This window comes from Eriocheir sinensis, chromosome 25, assembly GCF_024679095.1.
Source record: "Eriocheir sinensis breed Jianghai 21 chromosome 25, ASM2467909v1, whole genome shotgun sequence".
Classification (NCBI taxonomy): Eukaryota; Metazoa; Arthropoda; class Malacostraca; order Decapoda; family Varunidae; genus Eriocheir; species Eriocheir sinensis.
Window position 1 is genome coordinate 12,176,346 of NC_066533.1, and position 18,260 is coordinate 12,194,605.

At 43.4% G+C, this 18,260-nt stretch overlaps 1 protein-coding gene across 5 annotated transcripts in view; it reads right to left on the reverse strand.

Moving 5' to 3' along the window:
* LOC127003374 (uncharacterized) overlaps positions 1 to 18,260 on the reverse strand; it is a 56,861-nt gene that overhangs the window by 3,322 nt on the left and 35,279 nt on the right. For 4 of the 5 annotated variants that reach the window (XM_050869918.1, XM_050869922.1, XM_050869920.1 and 1 more), the window contains exons 2-13: positions 15,343 to 15,522; positions 13,773 to 13,998; positions 13,377 to 13,490; positions 12,318 to 12,461; positions 5,966 to 6,087; positions 5,606 to 5,841; positions 5,204 to 5,356; positions 4,001 to 4,157; positions 3,541 to 3,723; positions 2,348 to 2,439; positions 1,826 to 2,039; positions 380 to 632 (exon numbers count right to left, since the gene is read on the reverse strand). In XM_050869918.1, coding sequence (XP_050725875.1) covers positions 380 to 632; positions 1,826 to 2,039; positions 2,348 to 2,439; positions 3,541 to 3,723; positions 4,001 to 4,157; positions 5,204 to 5,356; positions 5,606 to 5,841; positions 5,966 to 6,087; positions 12,318 to 12,461; positions 13,377 to 13,490; positions 13,773 to 13,998; positions 15,343 to 15,522 — 2,074 coding nt within the window. The remainder of the gene's footprint in view (positions 1 to 379; positions 633 to 1,825; positions 2,040 to 2,347; positions 2,440 to 3,540; positions 3,724 to 4,000; positions 4,158 to 5,203; positions 5,357 to 5,605; positions 5,842 to 5,965; positions 6,088 to 12,317; positions 12,462 to 13,376; positions 13,491 to 13,772; positions 13,999 to 15,342; positions 15,523 to 18,260) is intronic. The other variant, XM_050869919.1, reaches the window with a different exon arrangement.

Consider the following 18,260-nt stretch of genomic DNA (forward strand, 5'->3'; position numbering starts at 1 on the left):
AACAGCGCTCCACGCCGTATTCGGGATCTCCATGCGCGCAAAATTTGCACTTCCTCAGATATGGTACGGGGCACGCAAGGATGCAGTATACGTGTCCTCGTGTTGAAGGGGTTAAGATAATTGGTATTGCAGCTGGTAGTCTGAAGTGTCCCTTTGAGAGATATATATGCAATGTCAATCATGTCACAGCTCTGATTATGCCAGAAGACCAATTAGCCAATGTGCAGGATGGAGAAAGCATTTAAATGTATTCTACTTTTCACAATGAGCACACTGCCACTGGGAGAAGGGTAGGTGTGCAGAGAAACTTTCCTGTTCTAGCTGCACCATTACAGTGCCTCAGGAGCTACAGACAGGCTGAGTCAACAAGGGTTCTTACCAGCAATGGGTGCCCCAAACAGAGCCCCAAGGCCGCCTAAGAAGAGGATGTAGCCAAACACAGTAGGCAGCTTTTCCCGTCCAAAAATCTTGGATGGAGCGACTGCAATGAGCACATTCTGTGAGCCGTACAAGATTCCAAACAGTGTCGCGAGGACGAGGAAGTGAGTGCTGGTGGTGATGAGCATGTGGCAGATCACCACCAGACCGCAGAAGAACATTGTCAGGCCGTACATAAGCAGTGGGTTGAAAAACTGAAAGATAACATGAACCAATTACTACATATAAAACTTAAATTTGTCAACTAATCTGTTTTAATGTATCCTTCATGAAACTTTCACAACACCTTTGCTTTGCTTCATCTCATTGGTCACAATACCTACAGTGCATATCATAATTTTATGCTGGACATAATAGACAGCTTAGATTGATGACAAAAATAGCACATCATCTGATATATATATATATATATATATATATATATATATATATATATATATATATATATATATATATATATATATATATATATATATATATATATATATATATATATATATATATATATATATATATATATATATATATTACTGTTTTTTAGTTTATGCCAATGTATTCTTCTAGCCATCAACTATTAGACTTCTGCTCTCCAGCTTACAGCAGAAACACACATTCAGTCTTCTTTTAGTTTGCATGGTACACCGGGCCGTTGGCCCCACACCGCATGAGCGTGTCTCGCCTGTGACCAGCGCTGCGTGAACTCTGTGGTGGATCCCTGCCGCTGCCCCACAGCGCCGGCTTTAGTATGGACGGTGGAGGGGGACCGGGAGCGAACGGAGAGTGTCACGCCGGGGCTTTGAGGGCCCAAACAACGTGGGGGTATAAGTGTGGGTGGGCAAGATTCAAATGAGACTCTTACTGGCGAGGGTCTCCAGCGCATGTCACCGCCGTGGCGTCATAGAACATGTGACGTCCGTGACGTCATGGCTGAATTGATGAAGTTTCACTGAACTATTGGCCGCGGCCACGTGTGGGTCTCCAGTGACATCATGGCTGAGTTGATGACGTTTCACTGAACTATCCTGAGTTGGATGGGACCGCAGGGGAGAGGTGAACAATGGCAGTGGGCGGCTGAATACAGTGTTGTGGTGGTGACGCCACAGTGCGCCCTGACGTCACGACCCCCTCCACCCTGTTAGCTAGAGCGGAAACCACCACTTTCTCACACATGCCACCCGCAAAGTTTGGGTCATATCGTAATTTCAGTTTTTAATAAAAATTGATTTTTGGGGGTCCCTATCACAAACTTGGTGAATCGCAAACTTGAAACTTGCAATCCTGGAGACAGTACTGTATTCAGTTAATTTATTTCCTGACCCAACTCCAGTTTGGCTCTAACCTCAGTCCTAACATCTTCCCTCACAAGCAAACACAACTTTTTACTCACTTCACTGGAGAGCATCAAGCCAGCACTCATCCTGCCCACCAGGTCACCAATGCCAATGCCTGAGAGTCCCATGGTGTAGTACTCCCCAACATTCTTGGAGACAGCAAAGTCCTTGTAGATAATGAAGAGGCACATTGTCCCCAGCATGGCAAAGAAGAAGGCCAAGTCCAGCAGCCAGAAGCGTGCATTTATACAAAGGTTGTCCTCTGATTTCCTGGAAGAGTAAACCAAATGGTGATGAGAAAATGTGCAATCTAGAAAGAATTTGAATATCTCTCTCTCTCTCTCTCACACACTGAACTGAGATATACATCAAATATTTCAGTCAATTAGTGGCATGACATACATTAAAATTGACAGGGTGAAGGTACAGAGATAAGTGCCTGCATCTGTTACAAATCAAATGTTATGTCATTCAATGTAACAGGTACAATTCTGATCACCATCCACTTGAAGACATGAAAAGTGGAAGAAAAACTGCTCTACTACTTTATACCAAGCTAATAAAGGTATAGACATTACCTGGTGAGTCCTCTGAGTGAGTTGCAGATCTTGTGCTTCACCTTGCCAGCCATCACGAGACACACGGACTGGTGTTCCTCTCCTGCCGATTGCTGTGGTAAGAACAGAGAGATGATGAAGAAAATAATCGTTACAATGATAAGGCCAAGGATGGAGTATGCAGCAGTGGTCTGGTCTCCTCACGAAAAGAAGAACAAAAAGAAGCTGGAAAAAGTTCAGAGAGTGGCAACTAAGATGATACCGGAACTTCGAGATTGGACTTATGAGGAGAGACTCAATAGAATGGGGCTCACAACCTTGGAGAGTATTTGAACAGAGAGGACCTGTGTGTTTTGAACAAGAGAAAACGAGAGGACATGGAAAGAAGTTGCGGGCGACCACATGTAGGAGAGATGTGAAAAAGTTTCGCTTCCCAAACAGAAGCATTGAGCTGTGGAATAGACTGAAGGAGGAGGTGGTTTGTGCAAGAAACAATCATGATTTTAAGGAAAAGTTGGATAAGAGTGGATATATGAGGAAAGACTAAAGGAAATGGACTTACCAACACTAGAACAAAGAAGAGAAAGGGGAGACCTAATACAAATCTATAAATTATTGAGCAAAATGGAAGAAGTAGATAACGAGGAGTTATTACTAAAAGAAGAAATTACCACCAGGAACACAAGAGGACATAGTAAAAAATTGAGGAAGGGAAGATGCTTGAGAGACATAAAGAAATATAACTTCCCGCGAAGAAATATAGAGCTTTGGAACAGACTAAGTGAGGATGTAGTATTGGCGAGGAGTGTACAAAGCTTTAAGGAAAAGTTGGATAAATGCAGATACGGAGATGGGACCAAACGAGCGTAATGCCCAGGCCCTGTAAAACTACAACTAGGTAAATACAACTAGGTAATACACACACACACACACTCTCACTCTCTCTCTCTCTCTCTCACACACACACACAAAAAAAAAAAAAAAAATAGAATGAAAACATTTTAAAATAGCTGAATTTTAGAATAATGACATCTTGTCCAACTCCACAACACACACAATATGTACATACACACCCACACATGCACACATGCACATACACACACAGGCACACACATTCAGATTCATTCAGTGTTAAAGAAATAATATTATGTAGAAGAGACTTTCCTCAACTATACATAATCCAAGAACAGGAACTGTGCAGGTAGGGCACTCACCTCACTAAGGCAGTCATCTTCCTCCTCCAGGACGCAGCAGCCCAGGTCACAGTCGCCCTCCCGCAGCATGAAGCGTGCCCGGCCACCCCCACAGCTACCCTTCAGACTGTCCCCCTCGCCATCCAGCACGTGGTGGTGGTGGATGAAGCTGTGAGGGTTGGACTTGATCCCATTCAGCCCAGCCTGGTAAATGATGATGATGCTTATATTATTACTATTATTATTATTATCATTATTATTATTATTATGTATATTAGCTTTATTGTTATGTTTAATTATCATCATCATCAGTTATTTCTATATGTACCTGCAGGCACACACACACAAATGGGGGGGTATTTTCTCTTCTCAAAGCACATGAGAACTTTATCTATTAAGGAGAATAAATCTTTCCCCAGCACTCCACCAATGCTTCAAACCCAGGCCCCTGAGACCCGAGGTCTTGACCTGACTGATGTACCTGAGAGTCACGGCGGGAGCAGAAGCTGTGGGCATTAGAATGGAGGCCAAATTCTGCAAAAGAGTCTTTGTGGTGGAAACTGAACTGGTTGGAGCGAAGATCGAAGTGGGACAGTTCAGCGTGGGAGTCTCTGGTGCAGAAGCTGTGGCCGTTGGACCTGGCATAGAGGAAGTGGATGTAATTACAAAGGTGTGAGTAAAATATGGGCTGCTTGATGAATATGGTCACTACACTTTATTCAAGCGATGTGTTTCTCTCTGCCCTGGCAGTGTTTGTCAGGCCTTTCCTGGTTGGCTGGATTCCTTTCTGTCTCTCATGGCAGTTGTCTGTCAGTCACACACACTCTCATGCTACATGTTTCTGTATCTTTTGCCTTAGCACACCTCTTATGCAAGATAGACAGCTTTGGTTGACATTGCATTAAACACTAAATATGAACATTTAGCTCAACAACAAAGTCTCAGTAACTCTACTGCCACATTTAGCCCCAGCAGGTTGATCAACAAAGCTTTCCAGTGCCTGAAGACAGTGTACCATGGGTGGAGTGTTACTCTGACGGTGACACGGTAAACTCTATGGACACAGCCAGCCATGTTTACATTGTTCAAAGGCTCCCATGAAGGACACTGCGGGGCAGCAGCACATGCCACAACCCACGCCAATACACTTCTGAGTCGCTCCCTCAACTTCTCTTTATAGGGTGAAGTGGTTTATTTCAGTACTGATTTAGTAACTCTTGGAAATTTGAATATGGAAAAAGTGATGTAGGTATTTTGGAGGTGTTCTTTGAACTATACTTGTCATAATTTCTTTATACTGAATCTTTACAAACATCTGTGAGTCCTATAATAACTGCTGAGTCTTATGGTACCAATCATTGATCTCTGTCTTATTTAAAAGGTGAGCTAAGGCAAATAATATTGAAACATTTTAGGGCACGAGCAAGTGTGATTGACAGAAAATCTTCTGAGAAAGGGAGAGAGGAATCCATCCAATCATGAGAGGCCCTGAAACACTGCCCAGGCACCAGAGGAACACTTTGTTTGAACTAACTATAGTGCTCACATATATCAGATCTGATGTGACAAAATTTACACAAAGATATGTCAGTCATCATCATCATTAGTTATTTTCCACAAGGGAAGGTGGAGAGTAGAAAGGCCATGTTACCATTCTGTTTAGTGTTATAGTTAAAATAGTCACCTTATGCTGCCAATGACCAGGTGAGAGCCCTTGGAACAGAAGCTGTGCTGGTTGGAGCGCACGTTGCTGAGGTGACGCTGGGAGTCCATCAGACTTAGCTGGGAGTGGCCGAGGTAACTTGCTTCTGCTGACAGACGAAGGCTGGAGAAAGATCTGTGTTGGACAAGGATGCATATGAGTATGTGGAGTGAGAATAAGGAAATACTGTAATCTTACTCACTCTTACTTAGGCCTTAGTAAGACATGCACTTAGAATGATCAGCCAAGCCGAGGTGAGGCAGAGATGATGAACCAAAATTTCTACCAATTAATGGACTGATTTGATTTTCCAAGCAATGTGACCCTTTACTCAAACCTCATGCATCTTATCATCTCTTATAACCTTTCTTGATAATATCATACCTATGATTCAGCGACTTTCCTAACAGCATCCGACTCTTGGATGTTCTGATTGCCTTCAGTGGCCTGGATGGTTCAGGGATGTTCTCCTTTGGCTGCTGTGTCATCTTGCCCTCAGGAACAGGTTGCAGAGGAAATATGAGGGATCCAAAAACTACTATTTGCAGACTGAGCCCAGCACTCCAGATGAAGGAGCCTCGCCATCCATATTCTTCTATGTTATGCTCAGTCACTGAACTCTGAAATTGATATATTAATTACACTAAAGAGATTAACAGTTAATGTTTTTAATTTTATTTTGCAAGGCAGCAGCATGACTGAATGTTCCATTATATTTCAGGCAAATTTTTCCTGACTCCTCACCAGGAAGAAAATGCCCAGCCCTATGCCCAGCATGGCCATGGAAGTGGCAATGGAGTGGCGCTTGTAGAAATACTGGTTGAGGGCCATGATCTGACCAGAGTAAGCGAAGTTCATGCCACACGCTGAAATGACAAAGAGACATGATATCCAAATGCCGTGTGGTGATAAATTAGACAAATGTAATAGCTGAGTATGTGTGTGCACCAAAGAGATGGGAGGGGAAAGGGGTCATGAGCTGTGTTTGATGTTTGCATAGTAAGATGGGAATAGAAACTAACAGACAAAGAAAAGATGAGTGTGCACAGGGGAGTGACAAGGGTGTGTTGCATTCAGAGTTACAGAGATGTTACAGTCATTCATCTGTTATCTGACCTCTGAATACCCAAACTGTTCAAGCAAAAGTAGGAGATCAGACAGTATTCACAAAGCCCCTGCTTGGCAGAATGCAATTTCATGTAATGTAAAAGGATTACATTCACGATAAATATATTTATAAAGCAAAAACTTTGTAATTCTTGTTACATAGTAAAGAAATATCGTAAGAGATCACAGAAAGGGAGTGTTGAATACTAAAACTTGTAGATATAAACTGTCAAACATTGTATTCTTTTTGCAGTTATTAATTAACCCTTTTTTTTTCCTTTCTGCCCAGTTCTTCAAGTTTTCACCTTTGCCCAAGTATGTCATGCATAATTCATGACATGCAATGGTTACTGGACAACACTTGTATGAAGAACTTGGAGTTTATAAAACAAGTTAAGATGCATAGTTAGCACACACAACACTGTGATGAGCCCTGAACCCAGCATGGCATGTCAATGAGTTATTCTTCATTATTTGCAGCACCAAGCTACACCTGTATTAAAGCTGATATGCCTTCTCATATTTTCCCCATTGTCTAAAAAAGGTACTGCATGTAAAATACTCTTTAGAAATTACTTAACACCTACTCTTAGGAAAGTGATTTACTTATGAAAATCAGTAATTGACCAGCACATCTTGGCTAGGGGAAGAGTACATCCCTGCCTTGCAAGGTCTTGCATCCCCTACATTAAGGGGGTTGGCGCCAACAAGGGAATAAGGCAACTTTCTCAAGACAGCTTGCCGCCATCAGAACAAGAGTGACACAATCTCCTTTTAAACATAGGTGGACAGTAGCAAGTTATTCCTTTATATAAACATAGAGTACATTCATTTTCTGAAGGAAATGAACAGGTGAAGAACTGTAATATTTATGCACATGAAGAATGAAATAGAAAATGTCAATAAAATTGGTCGCACTTTACATGTATGGAGGGGACAAGGGACTAAAAGGAGCCAACCAAATATATTATCATACTATGCAAAATCATAAAGCACAAATAGAAAAATACACTATAGTGGACATAGTGCTACCTATATAAAAAAAAAAAAAAAAAAAAAAATTAAAGGATGATTTCAACACCTTGTGTGAATTTAATCTGGTATCCTAAAAGTCTGTGAGAGGGTCAAACCCTTGGATCATGGCCTACACAAAACTGGGGATCCATCAGGGATGTGGTGTCTTGACTCAAACTCACTGGAGGGCAAATGGTGGAGGGAAGGTGGGGTGTACAGCTGTGTCTAGTTAACATGACTGGAGAGAGGGAGACGTTAAATACTGGTACTACTTGTTGTGTAGGGCACTGAACAGAGGATGGGTTAGTAGGAAGGACAGTGGGAATGTGTATGAAGAATACTTCATATGGCACAAGAAGACAGGAAGACCATTCATGTAGAGGCTCAGTCTGCCACTAAATGCACTGGTAAACACTGCAAAGCAATCACTGAGTGTCATATAGTATCTCATTGCAAGATCCAGTTATTGATGAGTTGCCTCTAAGCTTGCTCTGGTTTGATCCAGAAGCTGACTTTATTATGGCACATCATATTCACACCTACCAATGTATGTATAATGCATATTTTAGGGATACTGAAGCCTCTGTTCAGCATGCTGTGTTAAAAGAGGGATGAGCTGTCTGTGTTACTATGTGTCTTATGTATTGTGGCAGGTTGTGTCTAGTGTTGCATTCCCATTGGTCTGGTAAGTATTGGATACAATAAAAGTGCTACCTCCAGGTTGGGCAAGGAAGTTAGCCCGCTTCGGACACCCCCCTCCCCCGACCACTCCACAAATAGCTGTCGCGGCCTGGTCATGACCTGACCTGAATGGATGGCTGACATATAATGCTCCCCCCTTCTCTCTCTCTCTCTCTCTCTCTCTCTCTCTCTCTCTCTCTCTCTCTCTCTCTCTCTCTCTCTCTCTCTCTCTCTCTCTCTCTCTCTCTCTCCGCCAGTTACTTTTCCTACTTCTCGCCTCATTTTCGCTTAATTCTCACTACTTTTAATGACCTCCACTGCTCCGCCCACCTCTCCCTGTCTCTGGCATTTTTTCCTTGTTGCTCTTACAAGTGATTGCTCTCTCAGTACCTACAAATATGTTTTCTTTTTCACCATTCCTTGCTTGAATTCACTGTTCATTGATTGTGCTTCTACAAAGCATATCACGTTCTATTTCACTTGTCCTCCCATCATATCGCTTTCATTCCACCAACCCTCTCTCCTGTCCCTCCATTTGGACTAATTGATGATATTCCCTCTTCCATGGAAACAGAGTCGAATTATGTATAATTTTTCAAGGGAAGCGCGTCTATAGCATAGGTTTCTTGTCTCGTCTCATCTGTTGAGGAGACCTGAAGAAAGACAGATTAATAGCTATGTTGCATTGAGAAAAAGTTGAAAATTATACCTCCATTTTGCCTTATTTTCAGTCACAAGCATAAAAACACTGACAGTGTACATTTTCTAACTGAACCAGCCGTCCACTTAACAATCTAACTGAATATATGGAGGTGCAAACTTCAATGCTAAATGATTGATTCTTAATGTTCCTTATCAATCACATCTCTGATATGTATCTTGTGTCTGTGTGTGTGTGATTACCTATTTGTATTTACCTATATGTAGTCTACCAGGCCTGAGCTAAGCTCTAGTAGTCCCGTCTCCATATCTACATTCATCCAGCCTTTCCTTCATTTGGTGGACTCTGCTCGCCTCCACCACTTCTTCCCGTAAGCTGTTCCAAGTGTTAATACTTCTATGTGGAAAACTATGCTTTTTCAAGTCACTCAAACAAGTTCCTTTATTAAGTTTCTTTCCATTTCCTCTCAGCCCCTGCATTCTCGCAGTTGAGAAGAGATCATCTCTATCCACCTCATCAAACTTATTTACCAACTTATACAGTGTGATCAGATCTCCTCTCTCCCTTCTTTGTTCCAGTGTCGTCAAGTCCATCTCCTGGTGGAGGGGATGAATGGAGATAACACGCGTGTGTGTGTGTGTGTGTGTGTGTGTGTGTGTGTAATTCACCACGCCCTGGACTTGCTTTCGCCAGAAGGTACCCTCCTGACACAAGCAAGTGCATGCTCATTATCGTCGATCTCTGGGTACTGCCAGGACCTCACACACCACACACCCCATCCCGCTTGCTCAAGGGGGGACAGTAACCACTCCTAGTCAACAGAAAGAATCCGGCCCGAGCGGGGCCCGAACCGCCGCCTGATTGGCCGTGAAACCTTGCAACGCGGCGCTCTAACCAATTGAGCTACCGGAGCGGTGTGTGTGTGTGTGTGTGTGTGTGTGTGTGATATATATATATATATATATATATATATATATATATATATATATATATATATATATATATATATATATATATATATATATAAAGGGTGTGTGGGTGGAGCACTGTCAGCCATCATCCACTTAGGTCAGGTCATGACAGCTATTGGTGGAGTGGTCGGGTGGCGGGTGTGTACGAAGCTTGCGATTGAAGTGACATCTCCAACGCGGAGGTTACACTATTAGTGTGTCCGACACAAGTGGAAAAGGTGAGCAAAATCAATGTCTGGTGACTATAAATTACAAGAATGGTGGTGATCATGTTCTGAGACATTGTCTATTTTCCTCGCACAAAAAAGCATTTTTAGATGTTTCATTCATCTGTTATGTACAATTCAACATACATCAATCATCAACACAAAGAGAAACATTCTTCCATGATATACATTTATATTGCATTGCATTGATTTGTTGGGAGTAAACCATGACTAAATTATTCCAAAAGGTAACTCTTACATATAGCATGATTCATATGATAGCCGTATATCTACAAAAAAAATCATGAATCAGTATATATTCAGTGACAGTGAAAGTTGAAGAGTAGTCATTAAGTTTAAATAAATTGTAAAATGGTAAGAAACATTGGTGCAGCAAAACAACTTTGTGCCTTGTCAACAGCTGAGTGCTCAGACAGACTGCCTCTTTGCCCAAACAGAGCTGGTGTTTGGCAAGAACTCCGACCATCTAAAACATTCTGCTTATTCATTTTCATGAGACAACAGCAAGCCTATTTAATTAATGGCTTCCACATTGTTGTGTTGGGGTGTAGGACTGTGATGAGTTGTAAAGTGTCCCTCATCATTCAAACTATTTCTGCAGTACTGACTAGAAACTTTGCAACTTGAACAGGAGGTTCAGAACTGCATGCAGCATTATATCTTTCCATATAACCACACTCCCTAATGAGAAGTACTCATATTCCCCTGTTTGTCTGTTCCCTAGATGCACAGTACATAAATACTGAGCTGGCTACACCTTGCGCTACAAAAAAAAACTTTAAGTGCAGGTGTCCAAGTCCTTCCAAAGTGTAAATCCTGTTTTGCTGTGTTGCCTTTCTCCTAACCTGTGAATCATAACTACGTGAGGCAATGACAACAATTAGTCTAGCTATTGGAGGTGTAAAAATTACAATAAAACCCAAAGCATTATTCCTCTTTCCTATGGCTATATGGCTCTCTCAATCTTGTAGGGCCATAAATTATTAGTGATACTACTAATTTAGTAATCTGAACAAGATAATAATTTTTTCATCAGAATTTTGCACTGCTCTTTGCACACTAACCCCAAATCTTCCATACCCCGCTCTCTATGACGGTCAAGTATGTATGAACATACAATACTTAAATCCTTTGCCTTGTGTGTCTAGTGTGTTTGTCAAGAACATAAAATGAAAGTTATGTACACATGTGGTGAGCATTGAGCTTGTGACTTATGTAGGTCCCATTTCATGCACAGAGAAGTATTTTTTGTTGTGTTTCCATCTTTAAATATGTTATGATGAGAGAAGATGGAAAATATTAGCAGAAATATTTCTGGAACATGCAGCAGCAGGAGTCAAGCTTCTAGCAGAAAGCATAGAGAGACCTAATTATGAACAGAGAAAACAGAGAAATCATGAATAATAAGGTTGAAAAAGAAAAATTGGTATGAATGTCTCACACAATTTTCTGGAATAAAATAATTGAGCAACTTAAGAACTATAAGATGAAATGAGAATGTGACAGTTAATATTATGGTGTGACTGTTGCATGTGATATTACTAACGTGATTATTTCATGGTCACAAGAGTAAATGATAATAAAACATATATAAATACACATTGTTGGGAGAATTTGCTACAAGTATATTCAACATTGCAGTCAAATAATATAACAAATCTTCCATTTTGACAAGTCCTAAACACTGCATGAACAGCGAACATGTCTTACCCAGCCGCCGGCGCTGGAAGGCCAGCCGAGTATACGTACCTTTCATCAGCCTCCATTGACTCTGTGTTTTCTCCTGAAAGTGAGCTATAACCCTCGAAGGGGGAATCAACATCCTCATTTTTCTTTTATCAAGACCCTCATCATCCTGACCACCATCATCACCATCACATCACCATCAAAGAGGAGCTGCTCTGTCTGAGGCTGCTGCTGCTGCTGCTGCTGCTGCTGGCTTTGCTTAGCTAAGGCGAGACATCTCATCTTCTCAGATTTTTAAAGCTTCCTGCATCCTCCTAATTTTGTGGCTGTAAATAGTTGGGAAAGAAAATGCAATGATTAAGTGCAGGTGCTCAGCCGGCGGGCGCAGTGCAGGGCAGGCCGCTGTGTGTCAGCTGTCATCACCTCAAGCTGTCAGCCTGCCAGGAGCTTACTTCAAAAGCTTCAACACTTTTTTGTGGCCTGTAATGAAGACTGCAGGGGAAAAAGCATCAGGGCTGAACCCGCAAGGTCGAGACAAAAAAAATAAAAATAAAAAAGTAGGATGACATCACTATTGTATGGGTCAATTTCATGCCTATTCCACATGTATAGTACAACTGTGGCCAAACAGAACAAGGCAAAATGAGCGATGTCATTACACAGCTGAGGAGAAAAAAAAGGAGACGGAGCTGCCACCTGGTGCTACCTCCAGCCTCAACAAGACCATGGCAAGGCATCTGCTCTCTTACCTACTACCACTCCATAGGTGAAGAAGAGAGCCTCCAGGGAAGTGGTGAAGGCTGATGCCAGATAACCAGTGGACATCAAGAGGGAACCAAAGATGAGTGCAGCTCGGCAGCCCCAGGACTGGATGAACATGGAGCTCAGAGGCCCTGCAACAGTGAGAGGCAGGTGAAGGCCAGGGACCAGGACAGGGCACAAGAAAAGGAAAGACAAGGAAAAATGAGAACAAGGGGAAAATGAAGAGGGGAAAAAAAGAAGAAAAGTACTGGCAAAGTGACAAAGGTATGAACAAGGAGGGAGGTGCACCCTAAGGCTATGTATCCAGTGGCAGTTTTGTCTTTGCTGAGGCTCCAAGCTGGATCCCTCAACCCGGTAGCAGCGACAGGCCAAATTTGTGGCTTTACCATGTAGCAGTGGGGCCAAATTTGTGCCATGATATAAACCCCCCAAAATATATGATACATAATCTGATCACAAATGCTTTGTTATGTATTATGAAATGGTTTGTGTGAGGGGTGATTTTTTCTCATTTTTCTCGCTTGGAGGGATCATTAGGAAACATGATCCCCGCTGCTACCGGGTCAAGGAGTTCCCAGTTTTATTCACTTTTTCCCCTGTCTTTTATGTCTAAAAGTTGTACCTCAGTCCTGAGATATGTAAAGTAAATAACTTGCACTGCATAGTCTCTAATCCTCTTCACAAGAAATATAATGGAAATGTGTAAAAATGAATGTACAAATTATCAACATTATTACTCAGAAATGCAAAAACAGGAGTAGTGACTGCTAGGGATGAGAGTGTAGGGAATGTACAGGAAGGGCTGATGAAAGGAACGCTTGTGAGTGATGGGGAAAATTATGGGAGAGGAGGGGGAGGAGGAAAAAGAGGTGGATGGAGGGGAGCTTAATTGTAGTTAAGGAGTTTACTTATCAGTCAAGGAAAATGAAGAGAAGGGGGGAAGAACATGATTGAAGAGCCATAGATAAGAGCAGAACCGTGAGGGTGGTGAGTAAATGGATGAGTCACATGAGGCAGGACCATGACGGAGGCACGTGTCTCCTCACCTCCGAGCATGAAGAAGGCGTTGATGAGGGAGCCCATCCAGGCGGTGTAGGAGCGGCTGTAACCATACTCAGAGAGCATCTGGACGTAATACATCCCGGTGGTGTTGAGGAGACCTGAAGAAAGACAGATTAATAGCTATGTTGCATTGAGAAAATGTTGAAAATTATACCTCCATTTTGCCTTATTTTCGGTCACAAGCATAAAAACACTGACATTGTACATTTTCTAACTGAACCAGCCGTCCACTTAACAATCTAACTGAATATATGGAGGTGCAAACTTCAAAGCTAAACGATTGATTCTTATTAGTGTTCCTTATCACACACATCTATACGTATCTTGTGTGTGTGTGTGTGTGTGTGTGTAGTAATAGTAGTAGTAGTAGTAGTAGTTACCGGAAGTGATGACGAAGACTCCGAACATGGCAAAGAGGATGACCCAGGCCCAGCCACCGTCCACGTCTGGGTGATTTGCCCAATCGTACGCAAGCGCCCCCACCATCACCTCCGGCTGCTCCCCCTCCTCGTCCTCCTCGTCATTGCTCTCATCCTCATCTTCAATGGGCTTTTCCTCAGCCTTCTTCTCTTCGTCTCCTTTTTCTGGTGTTTCTGTTGTCTCGTCCTGGAGAGAAGAGATTGATTGGTGGAGAAATTCATGTTGATTGTCTGGTTCGGGCGTGTGTGCGTCTCTCTCTCTCTCTCCTAACCTTTTATAACGACCTCTTCACTGTTTATGACGTAACCAAATCACTGGACGTAGTCTATCTTGATTTCCAGAAAGCGTTTGATAAAGTCCCGCATCATAAATTACTTTACAAATTAAAGCAAATAGGTATTGACGGTCAAGTAAACCAATGGATCGCGAATTGGTTGAGCAACAGACAACAAAGAGTAGTGATTGACGGATTTAACTCAGAGTGGGCGCCGGTCACTAGTGGCGTCCCTCAGGGCTCGGTTCTTGGCCCAGTGCTCTTCATTATTTACATCAACGACGTGGATGTTGGACTCAATAACCGCATTAGTAAATTTGCAGACGACACAAAGATTGGTAACTCGGTTCTGACTGACGAAGACAGGCAAAGCCTCCAAGAGGATTTGCACAAAATTTCAGCTTGGTCGGATAGATGGGAGATGCCCTTTAACGTAGACAAGTGCCAGGTACTTCAAGTTGGAACGAGGAATAAGAAGTTCGAATACGAAATGCGCGGCGTTAAACTCAAAAGCGTTCAATGCGTCAAGGACTTGGCGGTCAAAATCGCGTCAAACCTCAAATTCTCACAGCAATGCATCGATGCAGCAAATAAAGCGAACAGAATGTTGGGCTTCATTAAAAGAAACTTTGTATTCAAGAATAAAGATGTAATACTCCCGCTCTACAACAGTTTAGTCAGACCCCACTTGGAATATGCGGTACAGTTTTGGTCTCCCCACCATGCAAAGGATATTGCTAAATTAGAAGGTGTTCAGCGTCGGGCAACGAAAATGATCCCTTCCTTGCGCAACAAATCCTACGAAGAAAGGCTTTCTACCCTTAACATGTTCTCTCTTGAGAAACGTCGCCTCCGAGGAAAACTGATCGAATGTTTTAAAATACTTAATGGTTTCACGAATGTAGACAGATCAACATTGTTTATGATCGATGACACTTTGCGCACGAGGAACAATGGCGTAATACTCAGATGTAGACAAGTAAATTCAGACTGCACCAAATTTTTCTTCACCAACGTTGTAGTGCGAGAATGGAATAAGCTTCCACCATCAGTGGTCCAGTGTAACACGATTGACTCCTTCAAAAATAAGCTCGACCGTCACTTCCTTCAACTTAATATCAACTAGAGTAGAAATGCAACGTTTGGGAGTCTTCTGATTAATGTAAAATCACTTAGGTTTAAGGACAGACCACCAAGTCTGGACCATGGGGTCTGTGTGGTCTGATTTTCTATGTAAATATATGTAAATCTCTCACCTGCGGGATCTCCAAGGTGTTCTCTCCCTCGCTCTCGTCGGCGGTGGATCCCTCCTTGGCCTCCTCGATGGTGCCCAGGGCAAGGCCGGGCTCCACGCCCCCCAGCGGGGACGTGACGGGGTCCTCCTCATACGTGTGAATCCCCATGACGACTTCGACGACCACGGAACTCTGCTCGACCTACAAGGGAGGAGGGGGAACAGTTAGATCACACACACACAAAAAAAAGGTTCGTAACTTCCTACTCCTGTGGAAGAAGAAACAGAGTGATGTCGATCCCCATCCCCCCTCTGGAGTTATCATATTAGCTATTTCAGGGTATTTACCTGCCCGTTGAGAACACTTGTCCCATATAGACTCAGCCTACGGATCTATGAATCAGCTGCTGTATTAATTATAACCGGTTTAGTGATTGGATCTGATTATGTCACGCCAGGCACACATGTAGCTATTTTCTCTTCTTTCCATCTCCTCCACTCTAGGCGGACGCTACGATAGGCCAGACAAAACAGGGCCTTAAGAATCACACACACACACACACCTCCGCTCCGGTAGCTCAATCGGCTAGGCCGCGCTGCAAGGCTTCACGGCCAAACAGGCGGCGGTTCGGGCCCCGCTCAGGCCGGATTTTTTCCATTGACTAGGAGTGGTTACACTGTCCCCCCCTAAGCAAGGGGGATGGGGTATGTGGGGTGTGAGGCCCTGGCAGTACCCAGAGATCGACGATAATGAGCATGCACTTGCTCGTGTCGGGAGGGTATGTGTTGGCGAAAGCGAGTCCAACTCGTGATCAGGCCGCGGTGAATTACACACACACACATATTTGCATCCTTCACGTTTTCTTTTTATGATGAAGGGCAAGGTGAATTACGCTTGTCATTGGTGCCAACACAAGGCAGGCGTCCCGCAGTCGCAAGAAAGGCCGTGTGTCGGGGGGTGGGGAGGGAGTGAAAATCACAAACTTTCAAGAAGTTCCTGAGGGTCGGTTGCGTCATGAGGCTCGGCAGTGTCCTGCCCCGCATCGTCATTGACTTTCACCGCGGGCGCTGCGTCCTTCTCACCTCCACGTGGCGCCGGCCTCGTGTTTGTATGCAGGTCATGCAAACGGAAGATAGACGAGCACACGCTTGAAATTACATGTATTTTATTTTTAAAGCAACGTGTCACTCGAGACGTAAATAGCCACTTGCAGTCAACCTTCACACAATCAACGGACTACTTGTGGTCGTCTAGCGGACAGTTGCCTGCATGATTGATGCTGTTTATGATAGGCGTATCCTTGAGTCTCCCAAGACAGTGAGGGATCTAATGCGACTCCGACCTTCGCCTCAGCACCCGACACCATCCACTCCCGCGGGGCCCGACAACACGCCACGGCCACGCGCTGCGAGTCGTAGTATACCCGCGCCCTTCCCCTGCTTCTCCCTTCAGTGATCTACTTTCCTTCTTGCTGTTTCCCCCGCCGCCCCGTGATCATTACAACAGTGATGGGAACTAGGCACGTCTGGGCAGGCGCGCAGGTTACACACCACAACGGCCGTGGGGCTCACACTGGTGAAGCATTGATAGCAGGTCACCAACAGATGGATAGATAAACAGAGAGAGAGGACACAGAACACAAAACCTTGGCCTTCAGACTGTATACACAGGAAGACTCACAGTTTACACGTGATGGCTGATGGTGATGGTTAGGGGGGGGGGGGGAGCATGTGCATCATGTATGCTCATGCCCTATCACACAATGCAAATCAAGACTAACCTCTCTCTCTCTCTCTCTCTCTCTCTCTCTCTCTCTCTCTCTCTCTCTCTCTCTCTCTCTCTCTCCATGCAAAGGAAATTGCAGAGTTAGAGGGTGTTCAATGTCAGGCAACAAAAATGATCCCTTCCTTGCGCAACAAACCCTACGACGAGAGGCTCTCCACCCTTAACATGTTCTCTCTTGAGAAACGTCGCCTCCGAGGAAAACTAATCTAATGTTTTAAAATACTTAGCTAATGGTTTTATGAATGTGGACAAATCAAAAATGTTTATGATCGATGACACTTTGCGAACGAGGAATAATGGCACAAAAATTAAATGTAGACAAGTAAATTCAGGCTGCACCAAGTTTTTCTTCACCAACATTGTAGTGCGAAAATGGAGTAAGCTCCCACCTTCAGTGGTCCAGTGTTGCGCTGCACTGAACAAACCAAACAAACACGGCCAAGGAAAACATAAGGTCCGCGTCGCATGGTCTCCGCACTGTCTTGACTCGCGTTGTTTGGTTAAGAGACGCCTAAAAGAGTCTGAACGAACCCACACAAGCCGGTTTTGGATATAAGTGCCCCCGCTGACCTGCCTGTGTGTGCCTGGGTGGCTGAGCGGGCATTGTACATTCGTCCCCTAAAGATTGTCGGCCACTTTGTGAATGATAATAAAGAGGAGCAAAAACTATGGATAATGGACCCCGCCGACTGTAAAAAGAGTGAAGCTATGCATTAGACTGTTTCCATGTTACTTCATATTCTGGGGTGCAAATGACACTGGCGGCTACTTTGTGAATGATAACATAGAAAAGGTGCAAAAACTATGGATAATGGTACCCGCTGTCTGTAAAAAAAAAAAAAAGGAGTTTAAAATTAATAGACCGTTTCCACGTAACGTCATGTTCTAGGGTGGAAATTACATTGCCGGCTACTTTGTGAAGGATAACATAGAGAAGGAGCAAAAACTAAGGATAATGATCCCTGCCAACTGTAAAAAGAGCATAAAGATTAGACGTTTCCATGTTACGTACTTCATATTCTGGGGTGGAAATAACTTTCTTAGCTGACTTTTCAGTTGCTCCCCCACCCCACCTCACCCCCACCCCCTAAAATAACTCATTCATACTACGAACGATAGAACAGATAATGAGCGAAGACTATAGTGGATTGGAA